The 22,270-nt window shown below is 60.6% G+C and overlaps 1 protein-coding gene and 1 long non-coding RNA gene across 5 annotated transcripts in view; one reads left to right on the top strand and one right to left on the bottom strand.

Moving 5' to 3' along the window:
• The window catches only part of C13H1orf21 (chromosome 13 C1orf21 homolog), a 142,547-nt gene that overhangs the window by 58,059 nt on the left and 62,218 nt on the right, over positions 1-22,270 (bottom strand). For all 4 annotated transcript variants that reach the window (XM_070055036.2, XM_070055038.2, XM_089311989.1 and 1 more), the window contains exon 2: positions 19,456-19,675. In XM_070055036.2, coding sequence (XP_069911137.2) covers positions 19,456-19,549 — 94 coding nt within the window. In that variant the 5' untranslated portion in view covers positions 19,550-19,675. The remainder of the gene's footprint in view (positions 1-19,455; positions 19,676-22,270) is intronic.
• LOC149122458 (uncharacterized) lies at positions 19,684-21,979 on the top strand. Its single transcript, XR_016219450.1, has 2 exons — positions 19,684-21,240; positions 21,728-21,979. It is a non-coding gene; the product is annotated as an uncharacterized LOC149122458 (long non-coding RNA).

The raw sequence follows: 22,270 nt of genomic DNA, 5'->3' as shown, positions 1-22,270 counted from the left end.
AACTGGGAGCAACTCGGACTAGACTAAGTTACTGGAATTAAGACTTATTCTATGCATCTGCTCTCCCACAATATGGCGCTGGGAGAGGAGGAAACAGTTTCTACACAGCTGCCTCCAGTTCAACCAATAAACTGTAGGACCTGCTCCTGATTGGAGGAGAGCAGCGTACTCGGCGTGTGGGCAGCCGAGTTGGGATTGGCGGAGGAGGACTATAAAGGAGGAGAGAGACAACATGCACCAGGAACATCTAAGGGGAACATCTATCTGAAGGAACACCTGTGCAGCCCCCGAGAGAGCCGGCCGGTGGTGTGCCGCTCCCCCGCGGAAGTGGGGAAAGTGGCTAGGGGGAACCGCCCTTCCATGGAGGTGGAAGGGTCAGTAGCCAACCCGGGAAGAACCAGCAGCAAACCCGGGGAGGGCCGAGCAGACAAAAGAACAGCGCAGGGTCCTGTGTCGTTCCTCCATGAAGACGGGGAGCGACATAATGGTGCCATGACTCGGATAGGAAACCCAGGAGGGAAGAAGAGGGAAGAAGTGGGAAAATACCGGAGAGAGAGACTAGCAAAGAGCCTAGGGAAAAGCCGGACAGAAAAGGTGCCGGAAGAAGCTATTGAAAACCTAGGCATAGACTTGGATACGGACTGTGGGAAAGAAGTTAGGATTTAAAGCGAAAGCAAGAAGAAACTTAGACTCAGATATGGACTGCAGGTTGAAAGTGAAAGTGAAACCTAGAAGAAACTTAGACTCGGATATGGACTGTGGGGAGAAGCCAGAAGTGAGAGGGGAATATTGTTGGAAGAAAAGTTAGGAAACATACCGGGTAGAGAAAAATATGTTAGGGAGGATGAAGCCGCGGGGGCAGGCCGAGGCGGAGACGTAAGCCAGGTTGGAATTCTTCAAGTCAGCCCAGGGAACAAAAGGCGAAAATCTGGAACTAGAGGTGGACGCGTGAGCTGGGTTGGAATCCGTCAGATTAGCCTGGGGAGCAAAAGACGGGAAGCCAAACCGTAAGGCGGAAACGTAAGCTATAGGTTGAATTCGCCAGGTTAGCCCGGGGAACTTAGATTGAATACCGGTGGCGGAAACGTGAGCTAGGCTGTGTGATTCGCGGAAGCCGCCGCGTGCAGAGAGAGCATGGGGCGTGAATAGATAGGGAACGCGGGGCTGGCGCGAAGGCCGTGGTGCGGGCGCGAAGGGCATGGAGACCGCGGAGCACACAAAGCCGGGAAGCGGCTCAGAGCCGGGAAGCCGCTGCGGGGGAGGCACCGAGAAGCAGCCTCGGGGCGGGCGCCGGGAAGCCGCGGGGATAAGAGAAACAGAAGTTTAGAAGTAAAATGAGAGAAATAGGAATGCTGGCAGATAGAAGTAAAATAGGAGAAATAGGAATGCCCGGAGATAGAGAAATAGAGAAAAATAAGGCCTCCCCACAACATGGCAATGAGAGAGCTTGGATTCAGTCTGCCTGATTAGGGAGGTGGTGTGCACCTGCGGGCGGCTAGCAGCTTATGCGCCGCAGGTCACCGAAGACAGGCATGAATTAACACCAATAAGTCTCCCCACAAGACGGCAATGAGAGGGCTTGGATTTGGTTTGCCTGATTGGTAGGGCTTGTAAGCACCTGCAGGCAGTTCTAGCAGAGCATGTGCTGCAGGGCACCGAACACAGGCACGCATCAGCGCCTAAAAACCTCCTCACAACATGGCGAAGAGAGGACCCGGATTCGGTTTGCCTGATTGGTAGGGCTTGTAAGCACCTGTGGGCAACTCTAGCAAGTAGAGCAGAGTGTGTGCCGCGGGGCACCGAAGACAGGTGCGTATCAACGCCAAAAATAAAAAGAAAGGGGGATCTGTGGGGAGCAACTGGGAGCAACTCGGACTAGACTAAGTTACTGGAATTAAGACTTATTCTGTGCATCTGCTCTCCCACAATATGGCACTGGGAGAGGAGGAAACAGTTTCTACACAGCTGCCTCCAGTTCAACCAATAAACTGTAGGACCTGCTCCTGATTGGAGGAGAGCAGCGTACTCGGCGTGTGGGCAGCAGAGTTGGGATTGGTGGAAGAGGACTATAAAGGAGGAGAGAGACGACATGCACCAGGAACATCTAAGGGGAACATCTATCTGAAGGAACACCTGTGCAGCCCCCGAGAGAGCCGGCCGGCGGTGTGCCGCTCCCCCGCGGAAGTGGGGAAAGTGGCTAGGGGGAACCGCCAACCCGGGAAGAACCAGCAGCAAACCCGGGGAGGGCCGAGCAGACAAAAGAACAGCGCAGGGTCCTGTGTCGTTCCTCCATGAAGACGGGGAGCGACAGTGGTTCAGCTGTATGGGGGTGTAGGTGCAGGTGGGTTTGGGAGTCTGGGAGTTCATGGGGTCTTGGGTGTAGGTGCAGGTGGGTTCAGGGGGTCAGGTCTTAGGGTGTAGGTGCAGGTGGGTTCAGGGGGTCAGGTCTGGGAGTTGGGGTTCAGGTGGGTTCAGCTGTATGGGGGTGTAGGTGCAGGGGGTGTAGGTGCAAGTAGGTTCATGGGGTCTTGGGTGTAGGTGCAGGTGGGTTTGGGGGTCAGGTCTGGGAGTGTGGGGTTCAGGTGGGTTCAGCTGTATGGGGGTGTAGGTGCAGGTGGGTTTTGGGGGCCCTGGGGCACTAGTGCATCAGAGAGGCAGGAGCAGAAGCCTTGATGCCTCCAACCTTGCGGGGAATCTGAGAACCATCAGGCAGAGGGGCTTAGGAGCCGGGACCCCCCAGTCAGTGCACTTTGGGGTACTCAGCTCTAACTGAACAGGAACCAGCCACGCCCTGGCCCTGCACCCTCCGGGCCCCATCTTTCCCCCTACTCTCTCAAGTCCACTGTTGAAAGCCCCTGGGAACATGGTCGGCCACAAAGGTTAACGGAGTCACAGGAGGAGACAGGCGCTCAGCACACGCAGTCACGGCCAGCGGTGCCCTGCTGGTTCCCTGAGGCCTCCCTTGGGCGCCCAGCCACACTCCCGCACTCCCGTCTCGCCCACTCCCTGCAGCCCCTGCCTGAATGGCTCAGGAACCTCCATGAACCTCCGTGACCCAGCGTTCACTCAGCTTCCCGTTTCGTGGGAGTCCTGCGCATGTGCACGTAACTAAAATGGGTTTTCTCCTGTTGACCTGGGTGATGTCAAAGGCAGCTCGCACAGCCGACTCCTGGCCCTCCTGGTGCACGGGCAGCTCTCGCTGTGCTCTGGGGCGCTCACAGTAGGAGAGACGCACCCCCTGCTCCAGTCAGGCCCATCACTGCAGACGCACCCTTGCAGGGGGGCACCGATCAGAAACCGCTCTGCCCTAAGCGACAGCCAGCAAGGCAAAGCCGGCACAACCGCACGCGAGTCCTCACGACACTCCACCCCGACTATTCTGCGCTATCACAGCTCTGATCGGTGTCCCCAGCACGCATCAAAGAGAAGCAGGAAAAGAGGCAGGGTGGGAGAAGGGATGGTGCGCACTCACAGAGCCCTCCCGGGGTCCTGGGTTCAGATCTACAGCCATGAATTAGAAGCAGTAACTCCGCCACCATAGAGGAGGACACGGGTGCAGGTGCAGTCAATGCCCACAGCCCACTGGCCAAGCAGGACACAGCCGGGCCCCGGGCTCGGCAGTCTGAGCCCTGATCCCCGAGGCCCCGGGCTCGGCAGTCTGAGCCCTGATCCCCGAGGCCCCGGGCTCGGCAGTCTGAGCCCTGATCCCCGAGGCCCCGGGCTCGGCAGTCTGAGCCCTGATCCCCGAGGCCCCGGGCTCGGCAGTCTGAGCCCTGATCCCCGAGGCCCCAGGCTCAGTAGTCTGAGTTGTGCCCCACAAGTGTGCAGGAAAGGGACCTGCTGATCAGGGAGAAGAGAATTCTCTTCTTGCACTGATTTCTCACAAAACCCCCAGGACCAACACACCGCGCAGGAGGTACCCGCTCCCAGGACAGACGGAATCCTTAAGCAAAACCTCATGTCAGGCATTTCTCTCTCAGACACAACACACACACAACTACACAGCCACACAATTATGCACAGTCCCACACAGTCTGCCACCTCTGTGTCCACGGGCTCTGCACCTGCAAACTCAACCAGTGCAGGCCAAAAATACCTGAAGAACAAGCACCTTTACTGAACGTGCAGACGTTTCCTTGTTATTCCCTACACGACACAGCGTAACAGCCGCTTACACGACACAGCGTAACACTCACACAACACAGCGTAACAGACACAAGACACAGCGCAACAGACACATGACACAGCGTGACACTCACATGACACAGCGTAACAGACACAAGACACAGCCTAACAGCCGCTTACATGACACAGCGTAACAGACACTCACATGACACAGCGTAACAGACACAAGACACAGCATAACAGACACAAGACACAGCCTAGCAGCCGCTTACACGACACAGCCTAACACTTACATGACACAGCGCAACAGACACATGACACAGCGTAACAGACACAAGACACAGCGTAACAGACACATGACACAGCGTGACACTCACATGACACAGTGTAACAGACACATGACACAGCGTAACAGACACTCACATGACACAGCGCAACAGACACATGACACAGCGTAACAGACACAAGACACAGCGTAACAGACACAAGAGACAGCCTAACAGCCGTTTACACGACACAGCGTAACACACTCACATGACACAGCCTAACACTCACATGACATAGCGTAACAGCCCTTACATGACACAGCGTAACACACTCACATGACACAGCGTAACAGACACAAGACACAGCGTAACAGACACATGACACAGCATAAGACACTCACATGACACAGCATAACAGACACTTAATCAGCACTCCCTACATGATACAACATAACATCTGCTTACACAACACAGCATAACAACCACTTGCATGACACAGCGTAACAGCACTTACATGACACAGCCTAACAACCGCTCACTCAGCACAGTGTAACAACCACTTACACTACACAGCGAAACAATCACATTACTCAGCACAGCATAATAGTCGCTTACTCAGCACTCCCTCCATGACACAGCATAACAACTGCTTACTCAGCACTCTCTACATGACACAGCATAACAACTGCTTACTCAGCACAGCGTAACAACCGCTCACTCAGCACAGCATGACAACCACTTACACCACACAGCAAAACAACCACTTACTCAGCACTCCCTCCATGACACAGCAAAACAACTGCTTACTCAGCACTCCCTCCATGACACAGCAAAACAATCGCTTACTCAGCACTCCCTCCATGACACAGCATAACAACCAATTCATGACACCGTGTAACAGCCGCTTACTCAGCACAGAATGACAACTGCTTACACAACACAGTGTAACGGCCGATTACACAACACAGAATAACAACTGCTGACTCAGCATAGCATTAACAACCACTTAGACCACAGCAAAATGACCACTTACTCAGCACTCCCTCCATGACACAGCATAACAACCACTTACTCAGTTCTCCCTACATGACACAGAGTAACAACCGCTTAGTCAGCACTGCACTGTCCTGGGTGCTGTAAGCCACCCAGAGGTGGCTCAGGCGTCTGGAGGGTGCACACAGGCTCCAGGCAAACTCCGCGGTGCTGCACACCTGGGACCTGGGTATCCGTGGATGCTGGCGTCTGATCCCCACGCATACTGACTGTGTGTGTGCGAGAAACAACAGAATCTAAGACAAAGAGCTTGTCTTCTTAGGGCAAACTCTAGAGCAACAGCAGCAAATATGAAAAGGTATGAAGACAGCCTGACACGCCTGCCTTCATACATGACGCTGGGAAAGCACCCATCACCAGGAGGGCCTGCAATACCGCGAGTGCTCCTGGGACCGCCTGCTTGATCGGCAGTCACTTCTTCCCGGCCGTGCAGGACCAACGGTGAAGGGCAGGGAATTGATGACCATTCCAGAAACTTCCATCAATGTGGCTGCCTGCCAAACACCTGACACTGCGGCTAACGGGGTATGTGTGTGTGTGTGTGTGTGTGTGTGTGTGAGCATACACGTATGAGTGTGCATGTGGATGTGTCTACGTAAGAAGGAAGTGTATGCATATAAATATACACACTTATACATATAACTAAATATTTATCTATTTATTTGAAAGCCAGAAAGACAAAGAGAGAGGGAGAGACAGACTGTCCACCTGCTGGTTCACTCCCCAAATGCCCAGGCCAAACTGTGGAGCAAGGACTCCATCGGGTTTCTCACATGGGCGGCTAGGATCCAAACACCTGTCTCCCAGGGTGCACCTCAGCAGGAGGCTGGCTCAGAGGCACAGAACAGCTGGACTTGAACCAGCACCCTGATATGGGATGCGGGCATGCCAGTGGGAGCTTGGCCCTGTGCCTCAACGCCCACCCCACGGAGCACATCTTCATGTCCACCTCACATAATTCCTTGGACTGGGTTCTGACACCGCCAGAGCATGTCTGTTCAAGAAAAGACTCTCCAATAAAAGCACTAGCCCTGGACGCCCTGCGGCCACCCCCCGGCCACCTGCTGGGAGAGCGGCGCCCAGCTGCGTGCGGTGGCCATGCAGACGAGCGAGGGGTGGGGAGGTGAGCGGAGAACTCCACGTCCAGACCGCAGCCGGGACGAGCAGCGCTAATGAGAGCAGAACAGATGGTGAGGGCCAGGCTGGCTGCAGGGGTGCTGTGCAGAGGAGCTGAGAGAAGAGGGCAGCTCGTGAGGCCCTTAAAACAAAGGCAGCCAGGGAAGCAGCCGGCAGCCAGCAGGGCGGCCAGGCGGGCGGTCCCGGGTGTGCAGCTGTGGCTCCCGAACGCGGTGACTCTGAGCTTACTCGGTGCAGAGCTAACTCGCTCCCCATGGTGCCAGGGGCTCCTCTGGCTGTGCCTCTGCGCTGCAGCTGGCTTCCAGGGCCTGACTCTACCTGGGTCACACCCCCAGCCGAGCTCAGTGGCAGCAAAGTCACCCACTCAACGGCAGACACGGGACAGCGTCACTCCACTCACGCCCTCGCACGTGGGGTGGCGAATGGAGCAACGCGCTGGAAATTCCACCTGTGACAGTCATAGGGCGTCTCCACTCCTCACACGCTTCCATGACTCAGCAGACGCACGGAGGCCCCGGGAGCTGGTGGCCAGCGGGAGGCTGGGGGCTCGTGCACTCCTCTCCCCTAACGGGGCCACCTCTCCCACGGGTCTGCATTCACTCCCAGCTTCAGGAAGGCCCTGGTGCTCCCACCCTCGGCAGCTGGGGAGGGCGGGGGCTCTGAGAGGCACACACCCCGCCCTCGGCCCACAGGTCTGCTCTGTCTGCACCAGGGCCTCCGTGTGCTTCAGTGAGGCGCACATCGTCAAACCCTGGGGAGCGGAGACGCGAGGCCGGCCTGTGCGGGAGCCGGCGCACACGGAGCTGAAGGGAGGCCGGCCAGCGCCTGAGCCCACCCACGCCTCTAGCTGATTCCGTGGGGTTACGGCGACCTGCACGTTCCAAGGCTGCTGCCCCACTCTGTCCTCACAAGGATCTCTCAGCAACAGAGAACTGCTGGCATTCCCAAGACTTGAGATGAGATGGACAACCTTGCAGTGTACGTGAGAGGCAGTCAGACAGCCAGACAGACACACACCCACACACACGCCCCCCACACCCACACACGCCTCCCCCCACCCACACCCCCACACACCCCCACACACGCTCCCCACCCCCCCACACCCACATACACACACACACACACAGCTCCTGTCCACTGGCTCCCTCCCAAATGCCCATCAGGGCCAGGGTGGGGCAGGCCGAAGCTGGACCTGGGGATTCCAGGTTTCCCACATGGACAGCCTGGACCCAACCCAATTTCCAGCCTCCACTACCGCTCCCCAGGGAGCTAACAGGAAGCTGGCGTCAGGAGAACCCAGGCCCAGGGAGTGTCTTAACCATCAGGCCAAATGCCAACTCCCCGGATTTAAACCGACACTTTCAACCTACAGCACAGCACGCAAGACCGAACGACTGTGCGCCAGGAGGAGCCTCGGGGGGATGGCTCTCGGGAGGGGCAGACGGCCACAGGACCCCGGCCCAGCCTCTCTCCCACCCTTCTGACTCTGGCTTGTACCCCAAGGCCTGTGTTAGGTCAGCTCCCAGGGCTTAAGCATCTTCCCACGGAACGCCTGAGCTGGCCACGGTCCACACGTCTCTGATTCGGCTTCTAACTGAGGCAGCGCCTGTCACCCCCCACGCCAGCCCCTGAGGCCGGCAGGGCTCACAGCACCACAGGAGGCACCTGCAAGGCCACGGGGGCGGGGTGCCAGGCTCACCGCCTTCGATTCTGCCGCTTGTCCGCCTCCAGATCAGCAGCTGTCACCCGGAACTGCTCACCCGCTCCCGGCTCCAGGTCCTCCGTGTGCCGGGACTCCAGGACGCTCGGGGACGGTCCCTGGGGGTCTCCTCGGCTGCTTCTGGCGCACTTGGCCGTGGCTTACAAGACCCCATGCTAACTGCCCCTCCTCTACCCCGGCCCACAGCCCCTGGACTCCCTTTGTGGTCTCTCTTTGGGGATCCACGACTGTCAATCCTCTCCCTACAGTGGGAGCTCAGACCCCGACCCGTGCGGGTCACGGGGTCACTTCTTACGTGAGGTCCGCTGCAGTGTACCCGAGGCCGGGACGGGCGGGAGGAGCAGCAAGAACACGCCCCGACTGGTTCCTCTGCCCCGCGGGCTCAGGGAGCAGCGGCCAGGGTGCAGCAGGGCAGCTCCTACCAGGCACAGCCCAGGCCCCCACCCGCAGCGCCCGGCAACACGCAGCGTCCTCCAAGCACAGGCCGTGGCCGGGCTCCATCCCACGGGGCAGAGCCAGCCTGGGGGCCATGCTGGGTCCCCTGTGAGATCTCTCCTGTCACTCGGCTCACCGCCCCGCCCTCCTGTCACTCGGCTCACGGCCCCCCTCCTGTCACTCACCGCCCCGCCCTCCTGTCACTCAGCACACTGTCCCCCCTCCTGTCACTCGGCTCACCGCCCCGCCCTCCTGTCACTCAGCTCACCGCCCTGCCCTCCTGTCACTCAGCTCTCCACTCCACCCTCCTGTCACTCAGCTCACTGCCCCCCCTCCTGTCACTCAGCACACCACCCCGCCCTCCTGTCACTCGGCTCACCGCCCCCCCTCCTGTCACTCAGCAGCCCTCCTGTCACTCAGCTCACCGCCCCCCCTCCTGTCACTCAGCAGCCCTCCTGTCACTCGGCTCACCGCCCCGCCCTCCTGTCACTCGGCTCTCTGCTCCACCCTCCTGTCACTCAGCAGCCCTCCTGTCACTCAGCAGCCCTCCTGTCACTCAGCTCACCGCCCCCCTCCTGTCACTCGGCTCACCGCCCCGCCCTCCTGTCACTCAGCTCACCACCCCCACCCTCCTGTCACTCAGCTCACTGCCCCGCCCTCCTGTCACTCAGCTCACCGCCCCGCCCTCCTGTCACTCAGCTCACCACTCCCACCCTCCTGTCACTCGCTCACCACCCCCACCCTCCTGTCACTCAGCTCACTGCCCCGCCCTCCTGTCACTCAGCTCACCGCCCCGCCCTCCTGTCACTCGGCTCACCGCCTCCCCTCCTGTCACTCGGCTCACCGCCCCCCTCCTGTCTCCAGCTTCTCTGGAGCCCCCGGCAGTCCCCTGGGGGCCGCCAGCCCTTGAGGTTCCTCTCCTGAAACTGCTCCTGGCGATTCTCGCAGACTTGCTCCCGCACCAGGGCCGTGTGCAGAGGCCAGCTCTAGGCTTCTAGAGCTTCTCCCCGGGACTCCAAGGGGGCGTGGGAGGTGACAGCCCGGGCGCTAAGACCCCGTGCCGGTCCCGAGGACCTGAGCCCAGTCCTCAGCCTCCGCTCCTGCCTAGGTGCACGGGGAGGGAGCGGTGACGGCTCAGCGCTCGGCTTCCGACACCACCGGGGAGACCTGGCGGGGCCCCTGCTTCCCAGCTTGGGCCTTGAGCTCACTCGCTGTCCCGCCCTCCCAAATAAGACAAGGCGATTGGCTCGTCTGTCCTGTTGGTCTCCTCACACCACGTCCCTCTCTGAGGCCACACGTCCGTCACGTGCCCCCCCCACTCACACCACGTCCCTCTCTGAGGCCACACGTCTGTCACGTGCCCCCCCCACTCACACCACGTCCCTCTCTGAGGCCACACGTCTGTCACGTGCCCCCCAGGACAGAAGCAGAACATGGCAGTCGCTGTCCCGTGTGTTGCATCCCGCGTCAAAGCTGCTCTGTACTATGTGCTCAGTAGACACTTCTTGGGCCGGCGCCGCGGCTCACTAGGCTAATCCTCCGCCTAGCGGCGCCGGCACACCGGGTTCTAGTCCCGGTTGGGGTGCCGGATTCTGTCCCGGTTGCCCCTCTTCCAGGCCAGCTCTCTGCTGTGGCCAGGGAGTGCAGTGGAGGATGGCCCAGGTGCTTGGGCCCTGCACCCCATGGGAGACCAGGAGAAGCACCTGGCTCCTGCCTTCGGATCAGCGCGGTGCGCCGGCAGCGGCGGCCATTGGAGGGTGAACCAACAGCAAAAGGAAGACCTTTCTCTCTGTCTCTCTCTCTCACTGTCCACTCTGCCTGTCAATAAATAAATAAATAAATAAACAAACACTTCTTGAATGAATGATTTCCAATTCCAGAGTTGCGCCAGGGCCACAAGCGCCTGCTCCGCTTTACACCTGGCACCGAGCGGGGGCGGGGCACTGGTGAAGAAAGCCAGGGAGCGGGGGAGGCCACCCGAGACCCAGACCGCAAGGCTCAGGGAGAACAGCATTCGCCGTGCACGAAGCCGACAAGAAGCGAAACAGCAAACAAAACACGGCGTGAGACAGCGCACTCCACGAACACGAAACCGCTCAGCGCAACCCGGAAGCCGAAGCCGCGTCTCTCCCGTGCTGCGGATCGGAATCCACAGCGGCGCCTGCACTCCCAGGCGGGCTGTTTGTGAAGGCAACTGAGCCTGTCCCGAAGGCTGCGCTTCACGTGGGAATGAGGTGGACCCCGACGGAGACCTCTGCCCGGTGGCCCCCTTTGCCACTCGAGGCAACTCCTGCTTTCGCAGGCGCATGGCACCTTAGCGCCACCCTTCCCGCCGTCACCGTCAGCCTGTCGCCTTCCATTCTCGGCGGTCACGCACGCCAGCCTTCGAAAGGAAAGGCTTCCAGCACGGCCTCGCCCTGCTCCGGGGCGCAGACACCCTGGTGCCCAGGCCTGGGTGCCCCTCCTCCACCCCTCCCCAGCTGAGACCAAGTCACTTTCACCAGGGGCTCTGAAAGTGACCGCAGGCCATTCTGGTCCAAGAGCTAAACACGGCAGCGTATCACGGGGCTTCTGCATCTGTTCTGATCTCCTTAGAACCCTGACCTCCTCCTGCCCTGGGGCGCAGCACCAAGCCCGGCGACGCCGGTCAGCGAGCCGCAGCTGAGAGGGGCCACACGCGGCCTGGGGGTTCTGGAGAAGTCGGTGGCCACAAAATGAAGCACTCTCTTACGTCAGAATGTGCTTAAAGCTGTCTGTCCTACAACTCATCATCCCTTGCAACGACAGAATCAGCGCTCCCCGTCAGGACCTCAAACACAGCCTTCAACAGGAATTCAAACCCTGCGTCCTGGGGCTGGTGCTGCAGCGCAGTGGGTCAGGCGGCCACCTGGGATGCCAGGCGTCCCATATAGGTGCCGGCTGGAGTCCCAGCTGCTCCACTTCTGATCCAGCTCCCTGCCAATGCGCCTGGGTAAGCAGCAGAAGATGGGCCAACTACCTGGGCCTCTACACCCATGTGGGAGACCAGGATGAAGCTCCTGGCTGCAGCCCAGCCCAGCCCAGCCCCAATGGTTGTGGCCATCTGCAGAGTGAACCAGGAGATGGAAGATCTCTCCCTCTCTGTCACTCTGCCTTTATAATACATAAATGTTTTTTTAAAAGATTTTATTTATTTATTTGAGAGGTAGAGTTACTGAGAGAGAGGTCTTCCATCTGCTGGCTCACTCCCCGAATGGCTGCAATGGCCAGAGCTAAGCTGATCTGAAGCCAGGAGCAGGGACCCAAGTGCTTGGGCCATCTTCTGCTGCTCTCCCAGGCCATAGCAGAGAGCTGGATGGGAAGTGGAGCAGCCGGGACGTGAACAGGCGCCCCTGTGGGATGTTGGCTCTGCAGCCAGCAGCTTTACACCCCTGGCTGCTTCTCTCAGCACTTCACAGCAATCCAAGCGTTGGGGAAGAGAGATTAACAAGACGCCGCCGGCGAGGGGGAGGCAGGGCGGGGTCCCCACGCGGCACGCTGAGCTTCCTGCCTCCTGGCTCGTGGCAACGTTGAAAGCCACAGAAGACACCGCTGGCCTTCCTAGCCGTGGGGAAGACAAGAACTGCATCGCAGAGCCGTGAGCGCCTTGTCAACCTGGGCAGGTAAAGCCGGCACAGGCAGAACACCGCTGCCCCACCCAGTGAGCATCTCACGCCATCATCTCAACGTCCAGGGCTGGAGACTGAGACAGCCCCCAGGCGGGGGAGCCAACGCCACCTGTGGACGCCAGGCCGCCAGCACCGGGTCCGTCCCACTCACCCACAGAAGCAGAACCCAAGGCGCAGGGTCAGCCTGCGGCCGATGCGGGCACCGCCCACGCCCCAGCGGGAAGCCCGCGTCTCCCTTTACCCGTGGGTCACAAGGCCTCACACCGCGCTCTCTAGCGGGAGCTACTTCTGCAAAGACAAGTAAGGAACCCAGGCTCAGCCCTGTTCAGGGCTGTGTGGTCGCCGTGGAGACCTGAGTGCGGGGCCAGGGTGGAGCCCCCCGACTGGGTCTGAGGAGTGACAGGACAGACACGGGGAGGTGCCGGGGGGGCTCCCTGGCTCGCCAAGTGACCGCCGACCCCTGCGGTCCTCCAGCCTCGCCAGACGCCCACACCAACACCTGATCCCGGGCGGCAAAACCCCAGCCTCCGGGCCAGAATAAACCTTCCCCTCCTGAGCTGCTCCTCTCGGGCACTGTGATTAATTAACGCGACGCAGGGGTGACTAACACAGAAAATCTACAGCCGAGCCCCAGTGACCTAAACGCCTCCAGACACCGTAACCAGATCAAGCCTTCATCCGTCAGCTGTTAACACAAGGTCGGGGTTGAAATGCCGCGAGTCCCCGGAGCCGAATCCTGGCCAAACCCTGACGGGGTACCACAGAAGAGGACGGCTCCATCCAAGCCCATAATCTTCCCTGAGGGGTCTCAGGCCTTGGAATGAAGAGACGACAAGGTCACTACCTAAGAAACCCACGGGACCCACACCACGGTTACACCCCACGCCTTCGCTCTGTCCTCAGACCCTCGGCAGCTACTACAGGCAGGGCACAGCAGAAGGAAACCAGACCCTCCCCCAGTGTGCAAAGCGAGTTCTGTCTGAGGTTCGCTGTCAGCAGGGAGGTGGCCTGGCGGGTGTGGCCGTGACTCTGCTCCCAGGGACGGCTCTGGAGGGCTACTTCACACAGGGACAGACAGCAGGTGCACACGGACGACATCTGCCCTGGAGACAGGGAGAGGGAAGCCCGGAGCCTTCTCTTATGACTACGTTGGAGTCTCCTGTCACTAATGTCGCGAGAGGACCCACGGACAGGGTGGCAGGGCACGGGGGCTGCACGTGTCATTTGGGGACATACATGACAGGTTCCTCATGTGCGAAACTGGAGCCTAACAGGTAAGGTGCTGGGACACTCAGCAAATCTATAAACGAGACACCCAAGGCGGAGCCTGGTGTGCAGAAAGTGCTGGAACACTGTCAGCCAGCGCCCCCGGGGGCCTCCGCTGCCTTCTCTCAAACCGCACACCCCAGCCTCACGGCAGTAAAGCTCGTCACCACAGAGAAGCCCTTGCTTCTAAACTGTAGCAAAAGAGATGCAGAGTATTTGGAAAAAACAGAACAAGCACAAAGCCTTGCTCCCAATCGCACCCCTGGGAGCCGGCACCACCAACTTCTCCCGGTAAACACCTGGTGCATGCTTTGGCCAGAAGCCACCGGTGATAGCTAGAATCACCCTATATATGCGAATTTCGTGACCCATGTTCTCCAGCTGACAACAGAATGCTTCAATGCAATGAAGCAAACAAACAAATCTAAACGGCAAAGCAGGAGTCCGCGCTGTGGCGCCACGGGTGCGGCCGCCACCCTGATGCCAGCACCCCACGCGAACGCCGGCTCAAGGCCCAGCTGCTCCATTTCCGATCGAGCTTCCTGCCAATGCACTGGGAAGGCAGCAGGGGATGGCCCAAGGACCCATGGAGGACGCAGAGGGAATTCCTGGCTCCTGGCCTTGGCCTGGCTCAGCCCCAGCTGTTACGGCCATCTGGGGACTGATGGAAGAGGTGTCTGTCTTTCCCTCCCTCTCTGCCTTTCAGATAAATAAAATAAATCTTCTTTAAGAAATCAGTAAAGCATTAACTCTAGTCCACTCTCCCGTCTTCTATCCCAAAGCCTAGAGTTTGGGGTTCATCATCCGACACCCACATTAGTCACCCAGCACCCAGAGGTTTCTTTGGCCCAAGGAGCTGCAGCGCCAGGCAGGGCAGAGCAGCAGACACATCCCCAGCCATGCACCCCAACACAGGGCACCTGGGACCTTGCTGCGGTTCGAGTGCGGGGTGCACGGTGCGGCAGGCTTTGCTGCCTGGAATTGAGGGCTACTTGCCTACTGAAAAAAGAAAGAAATTCAAAGTGAACCAGGCTCTGACATCCGTCTGCTTTCGGGAGCCTGAGGCCCAGTGCTGCACGGTGATCCGTGGGGCCCGGGGAACTGGCCGTCAGGACACACAGGGTGGCAGGCCCAGGAGCCAGCACCTGCCAGTAAACAGCCTGGCCGAGAAGGCAGAGACGTGGGCCCCAGGCTGCGTCCTTCCGTCCAGCCGGAAGGTCCTGGCACAGGGGATCCGGCCTCCCATGCCTGGCAGCGAGCGCCTGCCTAGCCTGCTGTCAGGAGCACGCGCTCGACACCGGCGCCGAGCCTGGGCCCCCAGGGGCCCGCAGCACGCGGCCTGTGCACCTGCACAAACGCAGGCAGGTGCTCGGCCGGCACAGCATGGCACCACCGCGGCGCGCCTGCTCTCACTGACGTCGTCGGTTCACGCCTGGTCCAGCACCGGTCTGCAGGCGCGGTGCAGGGGCGGGCCCTGGGGACGTGGAATGAGGTGGCACCGTGACTGCTGGGGCCCCCAGCGGGGGTCGCCCGCAGGGACGATCTAGGAACGTGGCTGGAGTCCCCTGGGCAGGAGATGCCTCCTCGCCTCATCTCACCGGACTCGGCTCCCCATCCCCGCAGCAGGCCACACGCATCTCTCCCGCTGCCCACGAGTCTCGGTCCATTGGGCTGCGCAGTGGGACACCACGGTCTGTGTGGCTCAGAAGCCATGGCGTTCACATCTCTCAGCCCCTGCGGGAGTCGGTGCCCCTCGCAGGGTCCCCGTGTTGGGGCAGAGCGAGGCAGCTCCCTGGGCCTCCTTCCTGAGACCCCAACCCTATTCCTGAGGCTCTGACCGCCCTCCCCGAAGCCCCCGCCTCCTGGGCCTCAGCCTGCCCAGCCCCTCCAGCAGCAGGCACTCGGGGACGCCTCCCAGTGGACGCTGGGGGACCGGGCACTCAGGGACGCCTCCCAGTGGACGCTGGGGACTGGGCACTCGGGGACGCCTCCCAGTGGACGCTGGGGGACTGGGCACTCGGGGACGCCTCCCAGTGGACGCTGGGGGACTGGGCACTCGGGGACACTTCCCAGTGGACACTGGGGGACTGGGCACTCGGGGACACCTCCCAGTGGATGCTGGGGGACTGGGCACTTGGAGACGCCTCCCAGTGGATGCTGGGTGGGGCCCATGCTCCACACCTGCAGGACACCCCGTCACCACGCACAGGGCAAGCGCGGGGCAGGACACTGGATTCTGTCTCTGCTGCACCCACCACCCACAGGCACATGGGGTCTGCTCAGAAGCACGCCAGGGGCCGCACCCCAACCCCACCCTGAGCCAGCCATCAGCCCTGGCTGAGGTCAGCTCTCGTGACCCAGGACACAGGAGACTGGCAGAGTCCACTCTGGGGACACACACACACACACACACACACGAGAGCACCCACGTGTGACCTAAGATGCAGGAGACTGGATCAAAATGCTGGGGCGTGGCCGTGGCCGTGGGCACGCAGCGAGCTCACACTCTGCTTCCTGGCTCACCGCGTGGCCTCCCTCCCACAGCAGACCACAGCCCCTGACCCTGCACCGTGAGCCCCCAAACTGAGCCAACCTGCGCCTTCCCCTTCCCGGGAGCTCCTTTAAGTGCACCTGCTGTGCCAACACGACGCAGACTAACACAGGACGGAGGCCTGCACCCGACACAGAACAGAGTCTGCACCCGACACGGGACAGAGACCTGCACCCGACATGGGACAGAGAACTGTACCCGACATGCGACAGAGCCTACACCTGACACACGACGGAGGCCTGCACCAGATATGGGACAGAGCCTACACTCAACATGCAACAGAGGCCTACACCTGACACACGACAGAGGCCTGCACCTGACACAAGACAGAGTCCTGCACCCAACACGGGACAGAGCCTGCACCCGACACGGGACAGAGCCTGCACCAACACATGACAGAGGCCTACCCCTGACACACGACAGAGCCTGCACCCGACACAGGACAGAGCCTGCACCCGACACAGGACAGAGACCTGCACCCGACACGGGACGGAGGCCTGCACCCGACATGGGACAGAGAACTGCACCAACACATGACAGAGGCCTACCCCTGACACACAACAGAGGCCTACCCCTGACACACGACAGAGCCTGCACCCGACACAGGACAGAGCCTGTACCCGACATGGGACAGAGCCTGCACCCCACGTTCCCGCCCCTCCACGGTGCCACAACAAAGCCCCTGCACTGCAGGAGACCCCGGAGCAGGCAGAGGCAGCCCACGCACATTCTGTAAAAGACCAGGGGACTCTGAGGGTTCCCAATCAGAAGACACGGCAACTTCAGGGAGACGCAGGAACAACTGCCTGATTGGATCTTCACACACACATGTCAACCACCACAGGGAACATGGATCACCACACACAGCACATGTCAACCACCACACGTAACATGGATCACCACACACACACGTTAACCACCACATGGATCATCACACACAGCACATGTCAACTACCACACGCACCACACGGATCACCACACACAGCACATGTCAACTACCACACCTACCACATGGATCATCACACACACATGTCAACCACCACACTGATCATCACACACAGTACATGTCAAAACCACCACACACACCACACAGATCATCACACACAGCACATGTCAACCACCACACACACCACAAGGATCATCACACACACATCAACCACCACACGCACCACACGGATCATCACACACAGCACATGTCAACCACCACACGCACCACATGGATCATCACACACAGCACATGTCAACCACCACACGCACCACAAGGATCATCACACACAGCACATGTCAACCACCACATGGATCATCACACACACATGTCAACTACCACATGTACCACATGGATCAGCACACACAGCACACATCAATCACAACACACACCACATGGATCATCACGCACAGCACACGTCAGCCACCATGTGGATCGTCACACGCACATCAGCCACCACACGGATCAGCACACACAGCACATGTCAACCACCACACACACCACACAGATCATCACGCACAGCACACGTGTGTCACCACGTGGATCGTCACACACAGCACGCGTTGATCACCGCACGCGCCACACGAACACGTCAGCCAGTGCTTGTCAACTGCAGACAGTAAACAAACAGAAGACGCAGACGCACGGGGTGACGGGACCAGTTCTGGATTCCGTGCTGGTGGAGGAAGTCACGGCAGGGGACGCCCGGGTGAGCGGGGCCGGGGTCACGTGTGACAGCCGGCGGTGCGGAGCTCTGGGGGGACGGTGAGAGGAGGAGGGTGAACGGCAGCGTGGGTGCAGCCACAGAGCCCGGCCACGGAGGGCACAGCGACCCCGGGAGGTGACACAGCCTGGCTCGGTGCCCTGCACCTCCTCCGATGGTCTGACTGCCGAGAGCAAGCCAGGGAGCAGGCGGCGCGCCTGGAACTCGCCAGACGGGTCCGTGCAGCCTGGGCCTGCGGCTCGCTCGCCCTCCCCAAGCTGCTCTTGGCAACCCGCGCGCCTGTCCTCTCGGTGACCTCAGCAGGCCTGCTGACCGCAACGCACACCCGCCCTGCCCTCGGAGGGCAGGAAATTTCCAACCCCAGACGCGCTGCGGGATCCACGCCTCTCACTTGCCAGGGAGAGCTCTCACCTCCACCGCACTCTCCCCTTACCTCCACCTGGACAGAAGTCAGGGACCGGGTACACGCTCCCGCCAGTGCACCCTGAACACCCTGGCCACGCCGGGCGGGGGTGTGGGGCGTCCTGCTCGCACGGCCTCGGCTTGTCTCCCCGGGCTACGTGTAACCCGGCCCCGGCTTCCTTCCCGGAGAGACGCGGAGAGCCGCTCTACACACAAGGCCCAGCACAGCCCAACACTGAGACTCCCGCTGGCCCCGGAACTCCATCAGGGCAGCGACAGGTCGTCCGCAGGACAAACAGAGCCTGCAGGTGGCCTGGGTGCGGTGGGGAAGGGAGAGCCGCCGGCGGAGGCCAGCGTCTGGGAACACGCCACGGCCACGCGCCCACGGTGGCCGGATCTGCTGAGCTGAAGAACCTGGGGCTGTCTGTGAAGCCTCCTGATTTCTAAACGCTGCCTTGCTTTTTATTTTGAAACCATTTGGTGGACACAGAAGACAGAGTTGCAGGCGAGACGCGGCCATGAACTTGGTGGTCGTGACCAAGGCACTAGAGACGAGCTTCGACCCACGAGATGATGGCCAACTGACCGACCACAGTTCTGGATCTTCAAGTGCGTGCCTCTCTGTTAGTCACCCTCCACCCAGGGTTTCAGGTCTCTCTTCAGCCCTACCTCTCACCCCCACTGGGATACCCCACGGCCACTGTCCCACACACCTGCTTAAATCCTACTCCTTCCTTTGTAAGAATGCTTTAAATTATTTTTCATTTACTTGAGAGGCAGGAAACTCGTGCTCCAAATGCCAGCGGTGGCCACGCCTGGGCTGGGCCAACGCCGGAGCTGGGCACTCGATCCAGCTGTCCCACGTGAGCAGCAGGGACCCGGCCGCTCCAGCCACCACCGCGGACCTGGGAAGCGGAGCCTGGTGCGCTGAGGTGGGGCAGACACCTCAACTGCTCAGCTGGACACTGCCCCCTCCAGAGCTCAGTTCTGGCCGCTGGCCCCGGCAGGAACCTGCACATCGCCCGGTACAGGAAGCCTGCACCAATCTCCCTCGTGCCTGCACCCCGAGAGGCACGCAGGGCGGTGACGCCTGCTCCCTGCGCCAGCCCAGCCCGGAGCCGGCACGCAGCTCCCGCGCACTCACCGCCGAACACGTCTCCGTTCTGGAAGCTCTTCCCCTTCTGGGCCTCCTCGTCGTTCTGAACGGTGGCCACATGCTTGGCGGAGGCACAGCCCATAGTCTCATTCGCTGAGCTTCAGCCGCGCTGAACCGCTGACCATCGCTACAGACAAGCCGGCATCGTCCCCCTCCGGGCACGAGAGGCAGGTCCACCTTGCGGCTGGGTCGGTCCGGCCGGGAGCACCTGCGGGGACACAGGGTGGGGTCAGAACCTGCCGGGCGGGCAGTGCCGCAGCTGCATCCACGCACACCCGGGGCAGCGGGCCAGGACCGGCCTGCGAGCAGAACACAGAGACCCCGCGGGGCACACGGCGGGGAGACGCCAAACCTCGGCTCACTCGCCAGGGAGAACCTGGGTGCCCAGACCTGCCGCACGTGCACGGACGGCGCTCAGGCCTACGGCTCTGAATCTGCACACCTCCAGGGTGGGGCATGTGCATTCCTGGGATGGCCCCCAGCCCTCCCACTCCTCCCCCGACCCTGCGGGCAGCCCCCTGTTCCCCCAGCTTGCACCAAGGGCTGCTGTGCGCAGGGCGGGCTGCAGGAGACCCATCTGTCTGCTTCATGGTTTTGCTGATGTTGGAAGACAAGGGAGGCGACAGGGCAAGGTCTCCAGCTCGCTGTGTCTGCTGCCTGTGGGGCAGCTGAGCGCCTGGAGGCCAGGGCAGGACAGCACGGCCTGAGGCAGAGGGCGCTAGCCCCGGGGAGGCTGAGTGTCCCAGAAAAACCACAAGGTGACAGCCGAAGCCACCTCCTCGTGCCCCACGCAGGCAGGCCCTGGGTTGGCCACACTCAGAGCTGCTGTGTTTGACCCCCACTCCCGGCTCCAGTGCCGTCCCTGCACCCACTGTGTTGGCTCTGCCCTCCCACCCGGCAAAGCCTCCTGCAGAAAGCAGCACCCCCACGCAGGCCCCGGAACCACCAGGGCCTCAGCCGCCCGGTAGCACGGCGGGAAGATCCTTACGCTGGGAACCAGGGACCCCGAGGGCGGAGAGCTTCGCAGGCGCATCTGATCAACCTAACACGGGGCCTCAGACACCGGGCACGGCACGCACCGTCCCTCACTGCAACGCGGCTCCCGGTTCCAGCCTCCGCGTGACAGGGCGGTCTGCAAGGGGGACACACGGCTACAGACGCTCTGGCTGCGCACGCTGGTAGCCTCTTGCTCACTCAGTCTCCCTGGAGCTAGCCGAGATCCAGGCCCGTGGGTGGATGACACATGCCCACACATACGTGCAACCCTGTGCGTGCACACACGTGTGCGCACACATGCACACACACTGTGGGAGCCTTCAGCGCTTGTCTGATGCCCTGGCTGCACCGGTGCAGAGGCTCAGGGGCCCGAGGCGGGAGGGAGGCTAACGCCACAGGTGGACGAGGCAGTGTCGCTGGCCCCGAGATGGAGGATTCCCGGCGGTGTGTGACCACGCAGAATCCAGAAACAGAGGGAGGGGGGAAGCGGTGTATTGTGGGCCTGAAAGGCCGGGCAGGAAGCCACGGGGCTGACGGTCAGCGGGGCAGCCTCCAGGGAGTGCCTAGTTGCACAGGGGGCGGGGCGGGCCTGGCGCCGGGTCAGGGGCCTGGAGGCCGCCTGCTTGTGGCTCTACCCCAGCTGACCACAGATAAACCAAAAACACCAGACACAGCAGCCCCGTGGCCCCGTCTGAACACGCCGAGAGAACACTGGATCAGCACGTGCAGATGCACGCTGCCAACCTGCTGCACACTCGGAGCCTCACGGCACAGTAGGTGCGCGTGTTCACGGTGTCCTCTGGGTTTCAGAAGTTGTGTTGAGGAGCTGGTGCTGTGGCATAGTAGGTTAACCCTCCGCCTACAGTGCCGGCATCCCATATGGGCACCGGTTTGAGTCCCGGCTGCTCCACTTCCCATCCAGCTCCCTGCTGTAGCCTGGGAAAGCAGTGGAAGATGGCCCAAGTCCTTGGGCCCCTGCACCCACATAGGAGACCTGGGGGAAGCTCCTGGCTCCTGGCTTTGGATTGGCGCAGCTCCAACTCTGCGGCCATTTGGGAGTAAACCAGCAGATGGAAGACCTCCCTCTCTCTGCTCCTTCCACCCCCCGTAACTCTGCCTCTGAAACAAATAAACCTTTAAAAAAGAAGTTGGGTTTGGGTTGAGGGGTCTGGCGTTGTCGTGCAACACGTTAACGCCCTGGCGTGTAGTGCCGGCATCCCATATGGGCGCTGGTTCAAGTCCCGGCTGCTCCTCTTCCAATCAGCTCTCTGCTGTGGCCTGGGAGAGCAGCAGAAGATGTCCCAAGTCCTTGGGCCCCTGCACCCACGTGGGAGACCCAGAGGAAGCTCCTGGCTCCTGGCTTTGGATCAGCGCAGCTCCAGCCATTGCAGCCAATCGGGGAGAGAACCAACGGATGGAAGACCTCTCTCTCTCTCTCTCTCTCCCTCTCCCTCTGCCTCTCCTCTCTCTGTGTAACTCTAACTTTCAAATAAATAAATCCTAAAAAAAAAAAAAAGAGTTGGGTTGATATAAAAATCTTCATCTGAATGTAAGACGCTGGAATTGCGGAAGCTGAATACACTGCCGCAGAATAACAAACGCAACACTCAGAATTCCTCCTTTTAAAAGCAGGGTCTGCAACAGGAACAGCCGGCAGGAGGGCTCAGTGACCCAGCAGATTCCACGTGACTGACCGCCAGGTCCAAGGGTGACTCAGCGGATTCTCACCAGCTGTGTGTTTTTAGCAGCACTATCCTCAGTGCGCATTCTCGCCCTGTCAGAGCAGGGCTTGTCCTGAAATGCAGGC

This window comes from Oryctolagus cuniculus, chromosome 13, assembly GCF_051225735.1.
Source record: "Oryctolagus cuniculus isolate XC-2025 breed Fujian yellow rabbit chromosome 13, ASM5122573v1, whole genome shotgun sequence".
Lineage (NCBI taxonomy): Eukaryota > Metazoa > Chordata > Mammalia > Lagomorpha > Leporidae > Oryctolagus > Oryctolagus cuniculus.
This window is presented reverse-complemented; position numbering and strand designations above follow the sequence as displayed.